This window comes from Paraphaeosphaeria sporulosa (assembly GCF_001642045.1).
Source record: "Paraphaeosphaeria sporulosa strain AP3s5-JAC2a unplaced genomic scaffold CC84scaffold_1, whole genome shotgun sequence".
Lineage (NCBI taxonomy): Eukaryota > Fungi > Ascomycota > Dothideomycetes > Pleosporales > Didymosphaeriaceae > Paraphaeosphaeria > Paraphaeosphaeria sporulosa.
The window spans coordinates 1561246-1583028 of NW_017253360.1; the positions used below are offsets into that span (position 1 = coordinate 1561246).

At 53.2% G+C, this 21783-nt stretch overlaps 5 protein-coding genes across 5 annotated transcripts; 1 reads left to right on the forward strand and 4 right to left on the reverse strand.

Annotated features, from left to right (window-relative positions):
- Positions 1-511: 511 nt before the first annotated feature.
- Positions 512-10573, forward strand: CC84DRAFT_1133705 (uncharacterized protein; the record flags this gene model as incomplete). Its single annotated transcript, XM_018175990.1, has 9 exons — positions 512-578; positions 636-697; positions 779-909; positions 962-7787; positions 7884-8140; positions 8193-8890; positions 8948-9268; positions 9319-10134; positions 10188-10573. 9 exons carry the CDS (start codon positions 512-514, stop codon positions 10571-10573), a joined length of 9564 nt encoding a protein of 3187 aa, XP_018042078.1.
- A 962-nt stretch (positions 10574-11535) lies between these two features.
- CC84DRAFT_44056 (uncharacterized protein) lies at positions 11536-12093 on the reverse strand. Its single transcript, XM_018186289.1, has one exon. It carries the CDS (start codon positions 11953-11955, stop codon positions 11602-11604), a length of 354 nt encoding a protein of 117 aa, XP_018042079.1. The 5' UTR covers positions 11956-12093; the 3' UTR covers positions 11536-11601.
- An 86-nt stretch (positions 12094-12179) lies between these two features.
- Positions 12180-16003, reverse strand: CC84DRAFT_1133708 (uncharacterized protein; the record flags this gene model as incomplete). The annotated part of the gene is made up of 8 exons (XM_018175991.1): positions 15262-16003; positions 15057-15082; positions 14904-15008; positions 14677-14856; positions 13748-14477; positions 13563-13700; positions 12726-13514; positions 12180-12668 (listed from the first exon to the last, which is right to left on the reverse strand). Exons 1-8 carry the CDS (start codon positions 15592-15594, stop codon positions 12180-12182), a joined length of 2790 nt encoding a protein of 929 aa, XP_018042080.1. The 5' UTR covers positions 15595-16003.
- Positions 16004-19747: 3744 nt separating this feature from the next.
- CC84DRAFT_1159180 (uncharacterized protein) lies at positions 19748-20280 on the reverse strand. Its single transcript, XM_018177162.1, has one exon. The coding sequence runs from the start codon at positions 20256-20258 to the stop codon at positions 19941-19943; it is 318 nt and encodes a 105-aa protein (XP_018042081.1). The 5' UTR covers positions 20259-20280; the 3' UTR covers positions 19748-19940.
- Positions 20281-20884: 604 nt separating this feature from the next.
- Positions 20885-21730, reverse strand: CC84DRAFT_44135 (uncharacterized protein). Its single transcript, XM_018186296.1, has 3 exons — positions 21611-21730; positions 21078-21555; positions 20885-21022 (listed from the first exon to the last, which is right to left on the reverse strand). Exons 1-2 carry the CDS (start codon positions 21628-21630, stop codon positions 21114-21116), a joined length of 462 nt encoding a protein of 153 aa, XP_018042082.1. The 5' UTR covers positions 21631-21730; the 3' UTR covers positions 20885-21022; positions 21078-21113.
- Between the last annotated feature and the right edge of the window lie 53 nt (positions 21731-21783).

A 21783-nucleotide genomic window follows, 5' to 3' on the forward strand; every position in this document is an offset into this window, starting at 1 on the left:
CTCTACATGTGGCCTCCATCGCTTGAGGGCCTACCCCTCCAACCAGTCGCTCCAGGGTTCACAGTGCCCCATCATTGGCTTGAGCAGGTACACTATCTCAGGGCTAGTAATTCAGTACCCACGCCTGTGGGCTGGCATTACACAAAACACAGGATGTGTATTGAAAAACACTTCTCGTGGGTCGCTTGTTCTCTAGCCTCACCATTGTATGTTGGTGCTACCGCTGCTCCCTGCTGTACAATGCGAGGCGACTAGGGCATGCCTATGGCAATCAGCGTTATCAGATATCGGCATAAACTAGTCTTTACCGACCCGTCACCGTCACTCGCTCCTGCCGCTCTTTGATCGCTCTTTCCTCGCAAATCGCGGGAGTCTTGACGCACTGTTGGTGGCCGTGCCACCTGAGCGCGCTCTTGCCCTGCTTGTCCATAGTCGCTACCTTCCGCTCGCCTTAACACACCTGACACTTCCTTCCTTACTTTCGTTTAGCAACTGCCACAAGCTCGCGGCCATGGCTGCTTCGCGGGACTTCCTGCTCCAGCTCTATCAACACGTCGCACTGCCGCGCGACGTGCCCGGTATTTGACTCTGCCTCAGTTGTTTGACCCGCACTGACATCGAACCAACGCGTATAGGCACGGAAGACCGCAACCTTTGTGCAGTTGAAGCTGCGCTGCTCGATCGTATACTTCAGGCCGTCGAAGCAATCATTCCACTGGTTCCGCAGGAGCACGCCTACCTTGTTGAGCTTCTTCAATCGACGCTTATCAGCTTTAAGGCGACCAATCTCGAAGGCACGTTAGACAAAGACCTCCTCGCTCAAGAGCTGGCAGATTTGGGTGACAAACGCGCGCTGCTTCTCTATGTCAAAGAACAGAACGCAGCTATACTTGTGTACAAGGATGCCGGGTACGTAGAGCGACAACCCAATCTTAAGCTCTAAAGCTAACGAAGCCAGCAGTACGAACGGGGAACATGTGCTCTTCGAAGCCTTCGAGGCTGCAGCGAACTGTGAAGCTGTTGTCGCTTCAGAAAACGCGCTACGACGGGATTTCCCAGCGTACGCAGCATCCGTACCTTCGGAAGTCTATCTCACACGGTCATTTCAAGAATCTTTTGCGTCATTTCTCCAACGTGCCAGCATTGAGCCGTTGAAGAGATTTGCCGCAGTCACCTACAAAGCAGGGGCACCTTTACCAGAAATACGCGGCACAATGGACCCGTCACTTATTACTGAGTTCCTCATGACGGTGCTCGAGGCCAATGGCATGAGATGCGACGTTCCACTGCTCCGAAAACGCATCCACGATACCATAAGTTTCAAGGATGCGCGCATACCATGGCGTCGATCCCCATTATATCTGGCTATTCGCGTAGCCATGCAACGCCACTTGTACAAGATCATGGGTCCAAATCTCGGTCACTTCTACTACAAGCTTATCATGGCTCTTTTCCTGTCTCGCCTCCTAGGCGAATGTTACAGGGTGATTCCACACGAGGCCGCTTTCAACTTCATGCAGAAGCTGGGGCGGAGACTCGCCAAGATCGAGCATCATCAGATGAGTGTGTCGGGACACGACGCGACACTGCGGGCATCGTTATTCGATAAAATGCAACGCGATTTCAAAATGCGCCTGGAGAACACGAGGGGATTTTTGGTGAACCAATGGAATGTATACCGTGCGAAAACGCGGAGGCCGATTCGAATATTGCCTAAGGTCGCAGATCCGAATGATTCCAAACTGCAATTACCATCAAGCGGGCACAGACTGCGTTTGGTCGCTTTTGGCGCTTCGTGGACCTCTCCCCCGCAACTTTTCTCGCCACGTCAACTTCTTGAGCGTTACGAAGCGTTCCGAGGTAACACGAATTCCTTTGCAGTTGTCGCAGATCGCTACCTCGAGCTGGCCAGCACGGTGGAGGTCCAAGTCGTACCCATGCAAGCTGGTTATAGGGTACCGATTGAATGGGAGACCCGTTGCTGTGCTCTAGCTCGTACGATTGGGCAGTATGTGTCTAGCACTAAAGACCTTCTTGAAGGCTATCCCGAAATGAAGAGCAGGTTTCTTCTTGATGTGATGGAGCTCTGGGCCGAACTGGATCGACATGCCATTGTTGGCTTTCCTCTCTTGAAGATATACCATCCTGGGTTTGACCCTGAACTCTTGGACGCCCTGGAGTTTCTACATGCAGATGATATGCAACGCGTAGAAGAAGTACAGACGTATATCAAGCACCGATGCAATGGTTGGGCCGGCTCCGGAAGCAAGACAATTTTCGACCCTCCTGCTGAAGACTCATTTGCCTCGGTGTACTACAACGAGCTTGGTGAGTACACAGGTTTAGCTCAACTGCGAGAGGAGATACAAGCTGATGCGGAAGAGCTACGGACACACAAAGAAGAGGAGTGGGAAACGAAGTTGGAGCAATATAAGCAAACCCTTCAAGAGATTGAAGAATCTCCCCCATGCCCTGGCTTTGAAGAGATCGTCAAGGATGGCGTGCTGAAGTCGATCCACAAAAGTGCCTGTCCCAAACACCGTCTCGCATTCAAAGCGCGCAGTATCAAAATCGAAATTTTCGAGGATCCTCTGCCAAAGGACGAAGCCACCGCGAAGGCTGCTGTCTTCGAATTGCGATGCCCGCTGCCATTCGCTGCTTATCGAGACGCAACTTGGCTCCTACTCTCGATTCTCGCACATGTTCCAGTCCAGGCTCTTGAAGATGTGCCGACGTTGCGTGGCTATAATGGACTCTCCCATTATGCCAATTCTGTCCTTCCTCAAGTGACCTTAGGATCCAGCACCAAATCACATCTCGACTGTCACTACGCGGAGACAGGATTCCCGGTTGAACTGCATCAAATCTGGAGGCCTTGTGGACTTACCCTCAGGTATTATGACACTGGAAGCCAATCATGGACTCAACGGGACGACAAGATGTCTTTTTCAAGACACATTCCCCTTATGCTTCCCAGCAGCTCACCATACAATTGCGTTGGTGTCAACACGTATCGTTGGCCTTCTTCAAACGATATACTTGCTAGCCAAACAAAGTGCCCGGCCGACCTGAACGTCCATGAATTCATGGCGTGGCAGGAGCTACTCAGTGGGACGAATCGACGATGGCTTTCTTTGTTGCGAGAGTTAGGTGCCACCAATCTAAACTTTTCAACCGAGTCAACTTGGGCCATCGTTACAAAACTCGTCCTTCAAGTAGGACCTTCATTCCTCGGACATCCTCTGCGAGACATCCATATGATATTTGATGATGATACGTTTTGCAACAAGCTTCTAGAGCAAGTGAGCAACCGCTTGGATGCCGTACGACGCAACTGGAGGGAGCCGGTGCAGATGGATCTGCTTATAACTCTGCTTCTCAAGGTCATATCGCTTTCTTCTTGTAGGGACGTTCAAAGGAAGGCTCTAGAGCTTCTAGAACAAGTCCGCATTGCTACTTGGAAGTGGTGCCTTGCCTTGCATTCCCCGCCTCCGAATGTCGGACAAGATTCCACAATCTTCGCACTCTGGGCTTCGGTACTATGTAAGCGGGCCGTGCAGCGCCCAGTATCTGCCGATTTCAATCTAGATACTAAAGCTCTGGAGTACCTTATCGGTGCTTCTATTATTCTCCAGGAAAGTCTTGTTGGTCCATTTGACGACTTGCCTTACGCCTTGCGGAAGTTACTATTGGATGATCTTCTTTACTCGTTTCAACACCGTATCGAGTTGGCTAGCCTGGTAAAGTCGAATGTTGAAGCCTTACTTTCGGCTATTAACTACATCTGGCCATTGCCGTCAGGGGCTTCTGCCGATCTTCCCACTATCCGAATTGTACCGCAATCCTGGTGGGTGGAGATCTCCATTCAAGCGCGTCAAGAACGAACTACACACTTGGTTCACTATCACCTGTTTCGAGGAGACTTCCTCATCGATGGAAAACAATCTGGCATACTCCCAGCGGTATATCATAAGCCGGTGATCCATACACTCTTTGGGACATACGCACTACGTGTTCTGCCTTCATATATGCCCGGAATGTCGTATTACGTCGCCCATTCGATGCCGTTCAATCATAAGATTCATCTTGGTTTTCGTCAGGGTGAGCTTGTTGTTCGCGCATTCCAAGGTCCTGCCACACTGGAACTCATAGATGCGTCTATCTTCACGAGCGTCACTGGAAGCAACACTCAGCATGATCTACCTTTACCTCTGATAACCGGTTGTTTCCATTGGCTTAACATTGATAGCAAGATCTTGGAAATTCGGCAAGGAGACAAATGGAGGTCTAAAAAGAGCAATTGGAGACTCAACCTCAACACCTCCGAAGTCACTAGGAAAAGCTCAAGCCTAGTTGATCCCTTCAGTACAGTTGCTTTGAATGTTGCCCACAACTTTCTCCTATTTGAGACTGCCGAGCACATTCTAGTGACACAACCTCAGAAGGGGCGACTCTGTGTCGAGTTGAGACGCCTGGAACTGAACTTTGTTGTCAATCACTCCAACCTCTTGCAATGTCGCGAGCTGGGAGCAGAGGTTGTGTATACCGATCTTCAGGACATCGGCGCATGGTATGGATGTTTCAGCAAGATTGTGCTGCGCTCTATAAAGAACGAACGCCATCGGCTGATACTTGTTCCAGAAGGTCGGCTTCAATTCGGCAAACATGGAGGACATGTTCGCATACGTGTCATTCCCGAAGGTTCGTATCTGAGGTTCGACGTTGACGATGTGCTCGGGCGGATTCAATGCCCTGCGGAACATCGGCTGCTTTATACGAAAGCAATGTGGCACGCTTATACATCTCACGTATTTTCAGATCCTTTGACTGGTCGCACTGGGTTAGAAGAAGCCTTGTGTCTGCTCCAATCCGGCCTATACAAGCCATGGGCACCCATACGTGACCCAATGGTACCTTCAATCCTCGCGAACATTGCGAATTTATCCCCTGTTCGGGCGTACTATCCAGAAGATTTGAGATGTATGGAGGTCGTGACCTGGAATCAGCACCTTACTACCACCATCCAGGATGACCGGTATCGCGCGCTTATAGAAGATATATACAGAAGAGCTTCTCAGCTTCAATTGTTTACGATCGACCCTTTGGGATGCATCTCCCACAAAGCGTCGACAAGTGATCCGCACTTGGTATCCCGCTCGGTTTCGAGACTCAGTGATCGTTCACCACCATCCGATACATTTTACGCAGCGAGAGGATCTCCCACTGGCAGCGTCGCACGAGACAGCATAGCGCTTATCACAAAGTACTTGAGTGAATGGTCCATCTCAAATCGGAGCACCGGACAGCTGGCGCAGATTTTACAGAAATACTCCATCATCGGAGGTCTGAGTGGGCCTTTCGATCGAATTGCGCTGTGCGATCTTATCTCCGTGGACGTGGTTGAAAATTGGTGTGCTCTTGTGCAAACAGCCATGGAAGCGGGCCCTGATGATCGATATCGTTTAATGTTTCTTTTGGCACCGATGGCATTGTCTCCGCGCGCACCCGTCGAGCTGCTTCAAGTTTTGGTTGCTTATGCCACCCTCCCAGCTCTTAAAGACATCGAAATGCCAGTATGGCCTTCGTATGTTCGTTTCAAGCTCGACGAGATCCCTGCTACGAAGGATCTTGCCGAGTCGATGAAGGAAGCGCACCAGCCTCATGAAGCAGTGCCAAAGAAACAAGGAGATCTACCTGGGCAGATGGCTTTGGCACGAATCCATCATGAAGAGGCTTGTCAGCACAATTGCTTGCAACTTGCGCAGTCGATCCTTCTCCAGTGGCCACAAGTTGACATCGATGTGGAGAAAGTAATAACCATTGATGCCAAATTTCTCAACAATAAAGCTGCCCTGGACCTCGCATTAGTTGACTGGAGACGATTGGCTCAGAACTTTCAACTTTCACAATATATCGAACGTGTTCAACAAGTGCTCGATGAGCAATCGGCTTCGATTGATTCGTTAACGAACAGTGACATTCTGGAAAATGGGTTTGCCCTCCCCGAGCCTCATAGATACTTCTATCACCGGAGCAGGGCTGTTCCAACACTTCAAGAATTGTTGTTGAGTGGGAACTTGACTCGATCTGCTTCCAAAGGGACGTCCATTGATTCGAAAGTGAGCACCATTGCGACGGCTGGTGGTCCATGGAAACAGCTGCCAAACGGTCATGTGGCAATGCTGCACAATAAGGGGGCGCATGAAGGAGGCCAATACGCTCGCACGCCGTCCACCCAGCAGCCCCATTTAAAAGAGTTGCGGGGTATTGTTGAGGTTATCCAGCGCGGAACGTCCGGTCAGCCTGCTTCGGCCGTCCAGCGCGAGTATGGACGTGAACTCATGGACAGTATTGAAGCCTTAGGGAAGCGCACCTCTAATTTTCTCCCTAATTTGTCTCCGTCCAATAGCGTTCTATTGAAACAGCAGATTCATGAGAAGAAGCAGTCTTGTGATGAAGCTCTTCGCGCTTTAGGGCAAGCGCTTGAAGTACATGATAGGCGTGCGACGTGGCTAAAAGCATCTTGCCTATGGCCGAAGATGACTAAGATAGCACTTCTCTCAGAGCTCCGTTCGACATCTGAATCCGCGTTTGGTCCAGGAATTAAAGAAGCCGTTATTGACTTGGGCCTCCGAATAACGCATTGGCAGCGTTTGCTCAGGGTGGAGGATGCATCTCTCAGGCACAAAAAGCAGCAACTGCAAGAAGAACTCTCCAACGAAGGGCATGTCAACTGGAATCCCCTAACTCGCTCAGACTGGCTTTTGTTAGAGATTGACGGTAACATCATGCTTCGTATGGAGCAAGTCGAGGTAGCCAATGCCACAATCGCGCCGGCAACGGGTTGTAACTCGGTAACTCAGCTCCTCATGGGGAAGGGCAAGACATCATGTATCCTGCCTATGGTCGCAGCTATCCTTGCCGACAGGCAAAATTTGCTGCGAATCGTGGTACCACGAGCTCTACTTCTGCAATCTGCTCAGGTCATGCATATCAAGCTCGGAGGTCTGCTCAACCGCGAAATCATGCATCTCCCATTCTCCCGAAGGACCAAAGCAGACAATGCTCTCCTGGAGACACTTGGTCAATTACATTCCACCCTCAAGAAGTCCGGTGGTGTCTTGCTCTCTTTACCTGAGAGTATCCTCTCTTTCAAGTTGGGAGGTCTGCAGCGACTCTGCGATGATAAACTGGAGCAGGCCAACATTATGATCAAGATGCAGCAGTGGCTGGATCGCAATGCTCGAGACGTGCTCGATGAATGCGATGTCTCGTTAGCAATACGAACTCAACTGATCTACCCATCTGGATTTCAAATGGCAGTAGATGGCCACCCTCTAAGATGGCAAACAGTTCAAGCTGTACTGCGACTTGTGCTATTATTCATTCCCGAATTGAATAATCGCTATCCGCACAGCATCGAAGTCGTGACCAGGCCATCCGGAGGCTTCCCGCTAATATATCTCCTGCGACGCGACGTCGAGGACCACCTCATCTCCCTTATCGTCGAAGCCATCTGTAAGGGTCAGATCGCTGCATTGCCATGTGCAGAGATCTTATCATCTGCTCAAGACGACATACGAGTCTTCATCTCCAGCTCGATGGTCGCTTCCCACGTAGTGTCCAAGGTCAACGGCCTGTTTAAAGAAAAGCAACATCTAATGAAGATACTCTGTCTTCTGCGTGGGCTGTTCGTTCACCGGATCCTACTCTCAGCACTGAAGAAACGCTGGAATGTTCAGTATGGTCTTCACCCTACGCGTGACCCTATCGCGGTGCCATACCATGTAAGTTCATATTTGATGCACGTATCCTCGTCACTACTTGCTGGTGGTGTTACAGGGTTTTTCGATCTTTCAGACACGGTTCTGATATCGAACTAGGCGAAAGGCGTACCTTCACCAACCTCTGAATGGGGTCATCCCGATGTTGCTATCATCCTGACATGCCTTTCATTCTATTACCAAGGTCTGAGCGTAGCGCAATTCAAGCAGGCTTTCGAGCAGTTGCTGAAATCGGATGAGCCTAGCGTCGAATATGAGAAATGGGCAACCCGGGATCTGCCAGGGTGTTTACGCGACTACACTGCCATTAATGTTGACGACAACATGCAGTTGCGCAGTTTACATCAATATGTTCGGTACGTTGACAATGCTGAAATTTGGGACCATATATACTCACATCATCGACAGTTCTAATATATATCTGCTGGACTTCTATCTCAACAACTTTGTTTTCCCAAGGCATGCTAAACAGTTTGACACCAAACTCCAAGCTTCTGGGTGGGATCTCGTACTGTTCGACCCGAGTTCGCCGCCGAATTGTAGGACCACTGGGTTTTCTGGTACGAATGACTCACGACACCAGCTGCCCATGATGATCAAACAGAATGATCTACCTAATCTCGCTCACACTAATGCGGAAGTTCTATCATATCTACTAGAAAAGCGAAATCGGGGATATGTCCACATGATGGACGAGTTGGGCAGACGATGGAGCGAGGAGAGTCTCTTATCCGAGCTTCACAAGCCGAACAAGTTGTTCTCAAAGGAACCGATCAGGATTCTAATCGATGCAGGTGCTCAGATTCTAGAGCACGACAACCTCAACTTGGCCAGGACTTGGCTCAACATTGACTGGGAAGCTACTGCAGCGGTCTATTTCGATGATGAACACCGCCCATGGGTCCTTTACCGCAAAGGGAAGCGCATCCCATTGCTCGCAACCCCATTTGCAGAGAACTTGGAAGGTTGTTTGGTATACTTGGATGAGAGTCATTGCCGTGGGACGGATCTCAAGCTTCCCCCCAATGCAAGGGCCGCCCTGACATTGGGACCCCATGTCTCGAAAGATGCTGTTGCTCAAGCCGCGATGCGTCTACGTCTGCTTGGTATGTTTGCGTAAGACCCGCATTATTTCAACTAATTTGGCTGATTGTCTTGCTTAGGTCAAACCCAAGCTGTTACTTTCTTCGCGCCACCTGAGGTTCATCAGAGTATTGTTGATCTCATGAAAAAAAGCGCCTACGACCATGTGTACTCCTCTGATGTCGTTGCTTGGCTTTTAAAGCAGTCTTGTAATGGTATTGAGCAACTGGAACCCCTATACTACAACCAAGGCAATACGTACATAAAACATGAGTACGCGAAGATCAGGAATTCAGGGTTTCTGAAAAATATATATCAGCGTTCGGAATACTTATCCGTCATCCGTACAAAAGAGTCACAGACCCTCAAGCAGATGTATGAACCAAAATCCAGGAATCGCGGTAGGTGGCTCTAGGATAAATGGTACAATATCAAAAAACTAACGATTGAGGATTCTCAGGTGACACTCGAATGCGGTCATACAGGGGAGTACTTGGATTGTTCGCTACAGAGCTTGATCAGCGCAAAAAGGATTTCCAGGATAGTGGAATCGCCATTCACTCATCAGCACTTGAGGAGGTCGAGCAGGAAAGAGAGATTGAGAACGAGGTGGAAAATAATCGAGAGCCGGAGAAGCCTTTCCACTTCACTGCACTCAACACTGCTCGTCTACACGAAGATATCAAGGAGTTCGCCAAATCTGGAAGAGTCGTCGCAGGCAGCGAAGCCTACCAGCCAATGTTGTCTGCGTTGCAGTGTACCGCGTCTGGCAGGCGACACGGTGCCTTTGCGCAGAACAAATCCCCAGGTCTGTATGTCTCTAAGCAGTTCAGCCGGACGGTAAAGGTGACCGAGCCGAATGACAACTTTATTCGACCCTGCCAATGGATTCTTTGGAGCATTACATCAAACAAGGCATTAGTCATCAGCCCTGAAGAAGCCGACGCGCTCCTTCCATATCTTCGTCAACATCGACCAGCCGCAGGCGCAAGCAGAATTCACCTCATCGTGTACTCAGCGCCTATAACTCGACGAATGCTCCACTTTAATGACCTAAGTTATCACGCTACTCCTCCGCTAATCCCGGGTACGAAGGTTCCATCATGGCTGAAGATTGAGCTTGGCATATTTGCGGGTCGCCTCTACTTTGAATGGCACGAATACGAGGGGCTCCTTTCTTACCTTGGTGTGCAGACGATGGTGGGAGGGGGCGAATACTTAGGCAATTCCTCGCGAGACACCTTCGTGCAGAAACCACTAACGTTCGGTAAGTCTTGAATCAGATCGCAACAAGCGACAGGCGCTAACATATCTCTACAGTCCACGATTGGCTTGCAGCGCTTCGCAAAGGTCAGGACTTTGAGCATACTCCCATGGGCTTCATCACCACTGGCAAACCCTTGTCAGCTGATCATCCGTTCTTCCTAACTGACGCGGCGGAGGAGCTTGGTGCAGAAGCGAATGCTCCAGTACCTCCAGGCGGAGCTATGCACCAAGACGAAGCGAGCCTGAATGAAATGGAAGATGACGACGAGGATGACGAAGATGACTTCCACGACGGAGAAGATCACGGTGGTGACACTGGCGAAGACAACCGTGCTCGATTCGAAGAAGGCGACAATACCTTCTTCGATGCTGTAGAGCAATTCGAGGTTGATGAGGAAGAGGGAAGGGAGGGAGATAGTAGTGGTGTGAACACGGAATAGCTTGAGGAACGCAGAGAGAGGAATGAGTCGGTGTGTGGTTTTCTATATCTCCAAGTCTGAGCCTCCAGGCATGGCTATCCGCCGGACCAGAGGGCACTGGCATGCACGAGGGGGCTCAGTATTCAACATAGTTAAGAAAGCTCCATGCATGGCAAGAGCTACCAAGAATGCAGAGACCTTGCCTCTCCACTGCTTTGCTCTTGACAAATATGTGTGTTCAGCTTACTAGCTCACCAGGTAAGCTTCCCGCACGCACTTTAATCGCACAAGCCCACCTATGCATCGGAACACCATGCGACTTGGGTCTTACGGTCCAGTCCGTTTCTACGACGCATACAGAATAGCGGAGGGATCTTTGAGGTCTCGTATCGAACCCACAGGGCTGCCGCCCGTCCCGACATTCGTAGCGCGCCTCGCTATCCCCAGCCAGGCCGACGCAGCCCTGCTGCCGGCACATAGCGCATCCCCGCAAGCAAGCACCCGCCCAGCCACCGCGCGGCATCGACCAGCCAGCGGAAGTCGAGCGGGCAACCCTCGCTCTGATCTCGGCACCTCCGAATCGCAGCTCCTCCGCGCATACTTCCGTCTGACATCACGGGCTCATCTGCGCAGCGTCGGGAGGTCCGATGTCATTTCGCGTTCGTATTGTATGGGAGGTGGAGATGGACGTGATGTGCTGGCTAGTTCGCAGAGGACGGCGGGGCTGCCGAGCAGCGCGAGTCAGACGCGCGATGTTCTGCGGCAGCAGCGGTATGGGAGCTATGTGTGGTTCAGCAAGACCTCGAAGCGGTATAGGCTGATGGGGAGACAACCCGGGCGAACGACGCGCCGATGCGCCGTGGAATCGAGGGCTGAGGCTGAACGGGCAGGCGGTCGTAACGCCAGCGCGCGGTAGGATCGAACCAAGGTTCGCGTCTGCTGCCGAGTGGTAGTTGTGTCGAAATAGACTGCACATAGCATGCTGTGATGATGGCTTCAACTTTACAGCCCTGTGTATTTTAAGCCCACACAGCGTGTGGGCAGTGCGTCTATGTATAAGCCGTTGTATTCACAGTATGAAGCGGGGCGGAGCACGCCACAACAGAAACCAGGCTCATCGCCATGCCATGCACAATGTCACACCAGAAATGCCGCAGCCGCACCATGATGATACAGAAGCCTTGTTCGGAAAAAGCAGAAAGGACCTCGCGCGAATGCAGAGGCCTCGCAAGATAGATTGAGATGGAAAGCGCACCGTAACGAGCAGCCGTAGACAAAATGCAACGCAAGACGAATGCCGAGCAAAAATTCAGTAGTAGTACAGGGTAGTGAAAAGCGAAAGCGAACGCGAAAGAGCAACAACAGGGTATCCGTAATAATCCATCATCCTTCGTTTCCGTCATGCCATATCATGCCGTTTATGCCGTTTTGAGACCCACGCTATGCCGATGCACTATCCAACAGTAGCGGTAAAGCGAAAGTGAGGAAGAAAAAATGTGAAGAAAGATGCGAAGCGCAGAGAAGCGAAAGACAGAGCGCGAAGAGAAGAGGTGCGTGCCATGATGCAACGCGCGAAAGAAAAGTCGACCTGGTGCGACTGCAGGCCGTAGAGTCAGCAGAGTGGTGCTTAAAAGCCCCAGACATCCCATTTTCGACTCAAGATCTTCTCCAAGGCACCGATGACACCGTCGAGTAGTTGGCCGAAGCCGTCGCCACCGAAGCCGTCGCCAGTGCGGCCACCGACGTTGAGGGTCGAGGACACAACGCTGTCCCTGCCCTCTGTAGCCCCACCCCTGAGCCGCATCTTCACCCAGCGCATCAAGGCGGCGCAGCCCTGCTGCCACTGCGCTACGTCGCGCGGCCACTGAGGTACTACGCCCAGCAAGTCGAGCTCTACTAGCGCAGTGTTGAGGAAGTTGATGGAGAGCATGGTAAGTTCGGAGTACTGCATGCTGGTTGCCGAGGGCGAGAGAGGAACTGGAGATGTTGTCGGGTGGGAAGTCAGACCCAATGCTGCAGGATGGCTGGGGTTGGTAGTGCCACCAGAGGTGTTCATCGAGAAGTGAGACGGCGTGGAGGGGTAGCTGGTTCGCCCACCCGGGAGAGGGGAATGGTTCTGGAAGCGATGAGTTTGAACTGATTGCGGTGCGTTGATGCGGGTGTTTGCCGCAACTGTAGCAGCCCAGATAGTGAGCGCTGCGAAGTAGAGACCCATGTCTGCACCCAGCTCGAGCCGGAGGGTAAGCGTCTGTGCCGTCATGGCATGCTGGGCAATCTCAATGGCGAGCTTGAGAGCGTCCTTGGCAGACTGGCCCTGGTGGTCAGTTCCGTCAGTCCATAGCCCACTGATCCATGACCGGAGAGTTGTCTTATAGCTTGCAAATACTTGCGGCGAAGACGTCTTCTCGCACAGGATCCAGCTCTCGCCGGAGACTGCGAGCAGGGCGCGGATGGGAACGACCTGGAGGAGTTTTGCTGTGAGAAGCTGATGTTTGGTCACCGCGGAGTTATCGAGGAGGTGGTCGATATGCTGGAAGTTGGAGGGGGCAAGGTATGGAGTAGGGTTGTTAAAGTGATTGTAGTAGGCCGCAATGATGAGGGAGGATTGGAACGTGTCAAAAGTTTGCATGACATCCGGAGTCACTTGGAATACATATGTCAGCTGGTGAGGGTTTTGCTGGGCGGCCATGGCCCAGTCGGAAGGTGTAGTTGCGTCCCAAAGCTCCGAGTGAGCTGGCAATGGCAAGTCGAATCCCTGGCAATCGATGGAGGACTGATGTGAGTTGCGAGCAAGGAGAGTAGGTTGTTGGTACTCGAGAATGTAGCAGCAAAGAAGAAGACGCTGTTGGGTGGATAGCTCGATCCACTGTGTCCAGCGCGCGTAGGTAGCATTCTCGGGCTGGACGAGTGCGGAGATATTCTCAACGATGTTCGAGGTCACCTCCCGGAAGCCGTTGCAGAGCTGGTCATTGTCAGACAGGAATCGGAAATCCAGTAAGCGAGATGTTACCTTCTGGTATAGCGTCTCGAACCGCGAAGACAATGCCATCGCCGCACGCCGCGCACGGTACTGCGACATGACCTCAACGAGGAACAAAGCTTGCCAGTCGCACACACGCTCTGGCTCGGTAATGACATCGAGTTCTCTCTGCGCATTGTCAGCGGGTTTCAGATGTGGATATGTGAGGATCTTACCTTGTCAAGCAACCTCATGCACCGGTCGTGGAGTATGCGAGACTTGCGCTTGACGCTGGCATCATCGGAATATTGTCCGCCAATGGCGATCATGGCAGCGTGAAGCATCGGTGGCTGGCTTATGCTCTCAAAGGTAGCTCGATGAACGAGAGGGTAGGCGGCGTGAAAGAATCTCCAGTAATTGTTCAGATATTGGTCAAATGGATATGTGTGTACGAGTTGGCCCATACCGTAGGGTTGTTCAGGGAAGAGGAACGCCTGTTCTTCTTCGTCTCTCTGCACCATCGTCTTGGGCCCAAAATGCCCAAACCCCGTCATCGGGTCCACACCCGCAGACATTGGCATACTCGTCATCGGATAGGAGGTGTGCATGTACACTGGGTGAGATGGAGCCGGGCTCTTCTCGTTAGAGTTCCATGTGTATGCCATGGTGGAGGTTGCCGATGTTGGTGATCTAGAAGGATAACCCCAGGCAGTCTCAGTGTAAGAAGCGTTGGATGAGTTGCGCGTGCGATTGGAGCCAGGTCCGTACGGGGGGTTGGCGAACATGTTGCTCGAGTAGTCCGGCCCGCTGGGAATAGGCGAGGGGTAATCGCTAGAGGACGAGGTATAGTGGGGCGAGTGGCCAAAGGGGTCGGTCCAGGTGATGCCATTCTGCATACCTGCATCCACAGGTACAGAGGCCGGCCCCGGGTTTTGACGAGGGGCGGTGTAGGCCCTCTTGGAGTGGCTGAAGAGGAACAATCAGCAAACTTGTCGCAAAGCTTTGCGGCTCAGCACGAAGAAGGAAAGGAAAGGAAAGCATGACTTCAATGTTCGTCAAAACTCACTGGAAACTAGGACTGGGATCGGAAGTAGGAGAAGAATGAAAAGATTGACGGATCGCGGAAGTAGGAAGACGAGGAGTACGAAACGGGTTGGATGTATACCTTGCGTCTGCAGCGGATACAGGCATCGGAGACACCGGCTGCGCATAGTATGAATCAGTTGCAGGGAGCGTAGTGACAATTGGAGCAGGCAAGGTCACAGGGGCAGAGCCCTGGGGTTCTGGGTCTGCGGTGCTGGCTGGACTGTACATCTGGGGAGACTCTGCTCTTCCCGGGTCGTTGCTGGGACTTGTTAACATTTGCAGGCTTGGGCCAGGCGGGATACATACTGTCGCTCTTGGTGCCGCTGTAGAAGATCAAGCCTGTAGAACGGCTTTCCACAGTCCGGCCACTCGCACCGCAGTGCGTTCTGTGCATGGTTTCTTTGGTGTCGTCTATTTGGGTCAGCTAGTTTCGTCATGAGGGGATAAGATCCGACCTACCTCAAGTGCTCAGCTCTGGTGTATGACTAGAGAATAAGTCAGTTAATGTCGTTCAAAAGCGTGGTGGAGTCGGTGGGGAACGGATGGTTTACGGGGTTGCGGGAGGGGCGTTGTATACGATAGGGCTGCGCGGGAACGCGGCGTAGCTTATTGTGTTGAACAAGCTCAAGCGGGCTGCTACTCAACGGCTGAAATTAGTACTTACCCGTCCACATTCGCAGTGGTGGACCTTCAAGCCCTTCTTCGCTTTGCTGATGCGGCCAGTCCTGGTGTAGTGGACTGAACTGTCAGGCGACATCTGTGTCGGACTGGTAGACCTCTGCATGGTGGAGATGTCCCCGCGAGAGGATGGATTCGCCGTCTCTTTCCTGGTTCCTGGACGACGACGAGGTGCTGTAGGCCTGGTTCCGATACGTTCATCCGACGAGTACGAGGATCTTCGAAGACGTTGAGGTGCTGTTGGGGATGGAATGGTGCTTTCAAGTTGGTGGGTAGAGGGATCCGAGGGGCGGCCGCTTGTCTCACTAGGGCCTGACATCGCTGACAGAGGCGGAGGGGATATATATCTATACTGTGAGGAGGGGGAGGGGCGGGAAGGATTCGAGCCTCAAGTGGGGACTCGGAAACGGTAGGGCTCAGAGGTGGCAGCGGCGATGAGTCCTGATCCGGTCGTACAACAGATGGCTATGGGCCAGTGATCATGTCTTGAAATGGCGCGGCGGATTAGACATGGAAGAGCCAGGCGGACTCGGAGGACGAAGCGAAGATTAAAGGCGGCAGTGGACCAGGGCAGTCACAAAAGGTATGGCAGTCTATCTGGATTCGGGACGAGTGCCGTTCCAAATCGGGGTTCAGAGACGTGGGTACAGAGAACGCGGGCGCAGTCGTGGAGGGGAACTGTAAATATCTGTGGGCTGTGCCTGGGAGCCAAGCACAATGTGGAAACGGACGAGGTAGAGCACGGAGGCAGCGCTTTGAGGAAAGGCAGAAGATGAGATGCAGGTCCCAGTGGCCCTAACGCTTGTCGCTGAGATATGGCCAGGGTGCGATGGCAAGGATCACCAATTGCACCGCGGCGGAGCTCCCATGAGACTGCTGGACGATCCCAGGATAGCCTGGGAAAGCTTGAGCAACCGAACCGTTCCAGCAGCCGCAGAGGACAAGGAGGCGTCCGCGCACCCCTGCGCTTGCCGGCGCTCGGACCGAGCCACTGCTAAGAGAGGCGTGGCTTGGGCGCGCGTGGATGATGGCATTCCGAAAATAGAGGACACCCTTACCGCCGACGGATGACAGCACTCCCCAAAGCGCCGTGCACGCATTACCGCATCGCAGATGCTGGTAAGGCGTGGAAAACATCGAAGCAGGACATGCAGCGGGCGACACCTACGTCGCTGCTGCCCCTGCATGCCCTGGGCTATGGAGCAAGACATGCATCGCGAGATGAGGTCTACATGTTCCGACTGCGCTGAGGGTGGCATTGTGCGCGCTCATTCGTCCGCTGTCAAGAGCGCTGTGATGCCTGCCCGTAAGCAACAGTCTCCGCACAGGATGCGGCTATACTTCCTTCGTCGCCAAGAGCCAGCAAATCTCCACACGGACATCCTTACAGCCCTGCTAGGGCCATAGACGGGGGGCCTGACATGGCGCCGCCCTCGAGATTTGGAAAGCTTGTACGCTGAGCCCACCTAGGCGCAACAGAGCTCTGGATCGAGAGACAACGGCGCTGTGTTTGCCGACATTTCAGACGGCACCAGGAGATGGGACCTGGCTAGTAAGGAGAGTGTGAAGATGGTGAGAGAGGCAGTTCTACGCGCGTCGCAGGAGTCGACCTCACCGGTTCTGGAGGCTCGAGCGTGGTGCATACAGACAATGAGCGGATACAGTAGTGGCAGCGTAGCGGGAAACGTGACATTGCGCTACCGGCTCGTGGAAGTAAGACGGACACGTGACGCTCGCATTGCCTTCCAGGCCGTGTTGCTTCCGCCCCATGCCCATGCCGTTCCAAACGGTCGGGATTCCGACAGGCCGTGCGTGGGAACCAAGGGGGAAACGAATCTGCCGCTGCTTTCTCTCCATGATATCGAGCGCAACAGTGGGCGCGCAGAGAGGCAGCACAGCAGTGCGGTGCGGTACCTGGGCAGCCAAGAAGAGGTATTTTCAAACCGCGTCTGTCGACTGTCGACATCCGCAGAAGACGCTGTTTAGCGCTGCTAGTTCGATCGACGGTCGCTCATGTTAAGTCACGGACCAATTCGAGATCGTTTGCTGCATCTGCACAAGCGCGATTTCGAGCTCAGGTCTGGGTACACCCGAAGGAGCGCTAAGGACTTGTGGGGACGACGATCGTTGTGACAGACCCTGTGGACAGTAGGGAGTGGCAGGGTCTCGGGGTTCGTTGGAGAGTGCTGTTCTCGAATCTGCGGCATTGTGAGAACCCAAACCACTGCGCGGGCAAGGCGGAGGCCAGGATGTAGATTAGCCGCGTGATAGCGACCGCAACAGACTAGGGAGTGCAGTATTGACGGGCATCTGAGCGCGTTCGACTTGAAGCAGGACTTGAGACAGGCACTCAATTATCCAGCACAATCAACATGCAGGCGGAATCCTTCAGCAATCGGCACGTGGAGCGGGCTATCCGCCGACGGCGATTGGTACTCTCGAGCGTCCCCGACCCAGAGGTGTGGCCCGAGTGCGATGCAGATGCCCGCAGCGTGGGACAATCACACGTTTCTTCATCCCGCGGAGAGTAGCTTGGAAGGCAGCATGTCCGACGTGCTCCAGCCGGAGGCAGCGTGGCAACGGTGGGAGATGCCGTTCAGGGCGCCAGCGAGGGAGCAACCGTGCTCTGAGACATGGCCAATGAGTTGCTCCCAAGCCTGTGATGAAACTGGATTGACGCGGGACGGGCTACCGCTCAACCATCCGAAGTCGCTTGGATTGTACCCAGGCTTGACTTTCGTCGCCAGATGGCAGGCACGTGCCCAGGCGTAGGTAGAGAGCGGTGGAGTGGAACGGAGAAAGGAACCAACCTGAGTCGCAGCCCTACCGTCCTGCCGCAGAAGGGAACAAGAGAGCTTCGGATTGGGTACATTGTATGCCTCTCGCTCTAAGCGCCCATGTCCATAGCCTCGCCGGATGCGTCGCTAGGCCAGAAAGAGGGTTTATTTTTAGCCACCCTCACCTTGGCGCCGCTGGACAAAATCAGCCTTGCTATGTTTACATGCGCAATGCCGTCACGCGAGGGCACGACTCTCGCTCCCCGTAGGGTGGCAGGGCCCAAGACAAGGCAACCAGGCAACGCTCTGCCGCACCTCAAGCTTTCTGGCTGCCAGCCGCTCGCTAGGCCCCTTTTGGCATCTCTCTCGTTCGATGTCCGCAAATCCAGCACACGTCCACTGCCGTCTAGACCCGCATCTCCACCTTGTCGCAAGGCTTCGTTGCCGCTGCGCGACTCGAAGCAATCGACCCCTCGCGTAGCTTAGTATGTAGGGGGTCCAGCGGCCCGACGATAGTCAACGAGCGCAGAATCCATCTCACGTCAGCACCCTCTTCATCCTGTGTTCTGATGCTTGCGATTCTGAACGCTCATGTGCACCCTTCAGCACTCACACCCACTCGCTAATGCACCTCCAGCCTCACCTCATACCAGCGCTGTATCTCTTGCTTCAGCTGCTCACCAGTGCATGACGTCGCCCTATCGTCACTGCACGAGTAAGCTGCATGTCTCGCGGCGCACCTCAGCACTACGTTTGACATTCCCCATGTCCTTAGCCTTGCATACATAGTGGCCGCTGTCAAAGACCGCCGCACTGAGTCCATATGAAGCAACACCGAGTATCCCTCCAACCCCTGCATCTCACAGCACAAACGGTTTCGGACTTGCAGCGTTGGTGGCGTCGGTGTGCGCTTAGGACTACTCCCAAACCCCGACGCATACACGTGACTCGATTCTGAACCGTGGTCTCAGTCCGAGACACCGCAACGTTGCCATCGAGACAATTCTTCCGGTAGCAAGCTTCTCCTATGCACGATGAGGTCTTCACGAAGTCTGTGCTGGACTCGACTGCGTGATACGCAGGCCTGATAACGGTTGCCGTCAAGTGATCCGTCCTTCTTTTTTCCTTCACTCAAATCTGGTAACATGAGACAATCGTGGTCCTCGAACGGAGCCGAGACCATGTCGCTATCGCCTGATGAATGTAGTAGTCATTGCTAAACTATTATAGTCTCTCAGTAGTTGCCCGCCTCGTAGTCACAAAGATACCACATCTCAGCGAGAAATCCCATCTGGCTTAGGGAATGTTGCAAAAATTCCGTTCAAGATACTGAACTCGTTTTCGTATTCCAGCTCAGCACAATGCAAGGTCTCCACATGCGTTGTGGCGACTGCGGGAGATCATCTCGTTCGGCTCCTCAAGGATGCTACTCGTAGACTGTGGGCTTTTCGGCCCCAGAACGAGTGACCTTGGGTGCCTTTCCTCGTTTTCACGCGCACAGACTCAAACCGTTTGCAATCTACAGCCTCACATTTTGCATCGTAGAAGAAGCTCTTTCTCTGAAGTCTTTGCTAGCACTGGCATGCACTATTCGACACCTCGCTGCCAACGACATGCGACATGCGACATGCGCAATACACACTGCAGTGTCACATCCGCGCACATCTTTCTCTGAAGTCATAATTAAGTTATCACCGGCGCCGTCAGCATCTCCCAAAGTCAGGCAAGTAAATATGCACATAATCATTCCGCCGATGGCCATGGTACCCACTGCAGCCCAGCGACAGCTTCCCTGGCCATTTCGCCCGGCAGCGATCATCCTACTGCATGCACCCGTCACGACGGGTCCTTCCAGAATGTCATCGTGTGCAGTGCGCATTCCAATCCATCATGGGGGTCCTAAAGTCGCAGGAGCCTGCCATGAACGCTCCTTGCGACCAAACTCTTGGTCTTCCTCATCCTTCCTTCCTTTTACGTGCGACCATTCTCTGAATCCGGTAACTGCGCAATCCCCATACGCACATGTACCCCTAGCCGGCTCGTCGCGCGAGAAACGCTGCCTTTTCGCGAGAGACGTGATGTCCGGTTGTGTGCGTGCATGTCCGCCAAGCATACTTTTGCGCTCACAACTCGCACTTCGCACGTGTGAAGCGTCCCCCACGAGGCCGGCTGGCAACTGCACGGCCCGGAAAGGCACTCGTGTCATGGATTCACCAGGGTTTCCTACCTCGCTCAGCCTCGACTTGGGGAAGCAGGGGTAAGGACCGGCCCCTTGAGGCTGCTATAAAGGTATGTGGTCCCTGTTGCTGCTGGTTTGCGTGGTCTTCCGATTCTTGGCTGTTTGGGTTGGTGGTGCTTACTCGAGGTGTGAGGAGGTGGATCAAAAGAGAGGTGTGATAGGAGAAGGATGGAGGGTACGATGATCAGCTTGATGCCGAACGCACGAATACGATACACAACAAGATAAATTGTCAGTGGGACATCCAAAGTACGAGGGAGGAGGTCGAACGATGTGAGACGGAAGGCCATACGCTTTTGGACCATGAAATGCGTTACGCTGTGGATAGATGGACACGACACGGACGTACCACGATGACAACGACGCCTTCATCCGGCTATGCGAACGTCGCCATATCAAAGCAAGGATGGACAAAGGCATAACGGCAGTGGGCGTAGAGTTGGAAGTAACACATTGTCTTCAACTCACTGAGCTATTCCACCATCAAAACACTCGCAGCGAAAAGAACCAACCGCCAGCCAAACCCACATTCAAGAAACCATACCGCACTCCCGGACTACCACGAGTCAATGCATCGGGTGCGAGCTGATCCTGACGTGCTGCCTTCGACGACCACCTTACTGCTCTAGGGGCCAGGCCTTCCACCAGAGACCACTAAATCTGTGCATGAAGTGCACGCTAAACCACGACCTTCCTTCACGAAAGACGTCTTGCCCTCCGGCAAGACCAGTCTCGGATACCAAAATGTCAGAATGCTAATCTACCTCAGTATAGGTCCCAACTCACGATCAAGACCTGCCATTTCACTCGCTTCGCACCCTCTCACCACAATGTGCAACACAGCTCGATTCTAGCCATCCACATGCTCGACCGCCTCACAACACCCCTTCCGTACGTCTCGCTCGTTGTATACGCCCTAAGCTCGCCGATATTCCCTGTTCGAAATCGCGGCCAAGATGACACATCGCGTGCCTCGGCTTCCAGCGCTCGCAGACTGGCATCTTGGTCAAGGAAAAACAGCCTATACCGGGCCATCGGAAAATAGTACCGCCCGCCGGGGTTTACAAATGCCCGACTAGAGAGCACGACCTCGCTCTGCCGCTGCCTCCTCGTCTGGCGCTTTGGGATCAGAGGCAAAACTGAGCCAGAGTAGACTTCATTCGTGCCGAGTCGAGCGACGCCATTGCGGCGATGGGATGGGGAGCGATGATACTGTGCCTGCCGACGAAATTTCGCTCGCGCCGTTCGAGGTGGATCGTAGTGTCTGAGAGTGAGTGAGTGATGACGGAGCGAACTCCCAGCGTGAGCTTCTGACGTGCCTTCGCGCCCTTCTAATCATATCTTGCTATAAGCTGTCGAACGGCCCATCAATCAGGGCATGCAGACATACACGAACCCATGTAACCACGCCCATCGCTGAGCAACCCGGGAGACGCCGTGGGGATACCGCCGTAGCTAGGCACGGTGTTCTGCCTGACCAATGGCGAATCGC

Coding starts and splice junctions, on each gene's coding strand:
- CC84DRAFT_1159180 (XM_018177162.1), bottom strand. CDS start 20,258: ATGACACGAGTGCCTTTCCGGGCCGTGCAGTTGCCAGCCGGCCTCGTG.
- CC84DRAFT_44056 (XM_018186289.1), bottom strand. CDS start 11,955: ATGACGGAAACGAAGGATGATGGATTATTACGGATACCCTGTTGTTGC.
- CC84DRAFT_44135 (XM_018186296.1), bottom strand. CDS start 21,630: ATGATTAGAAGGGCGCGAAG. Junction 21,556..21,610: donor ATGATTAGAAGGGCGCGAAG/GCACGTCAGAAG, acceptor ACTCACTCTCAG/ACACTACGATCCACCTCGAA.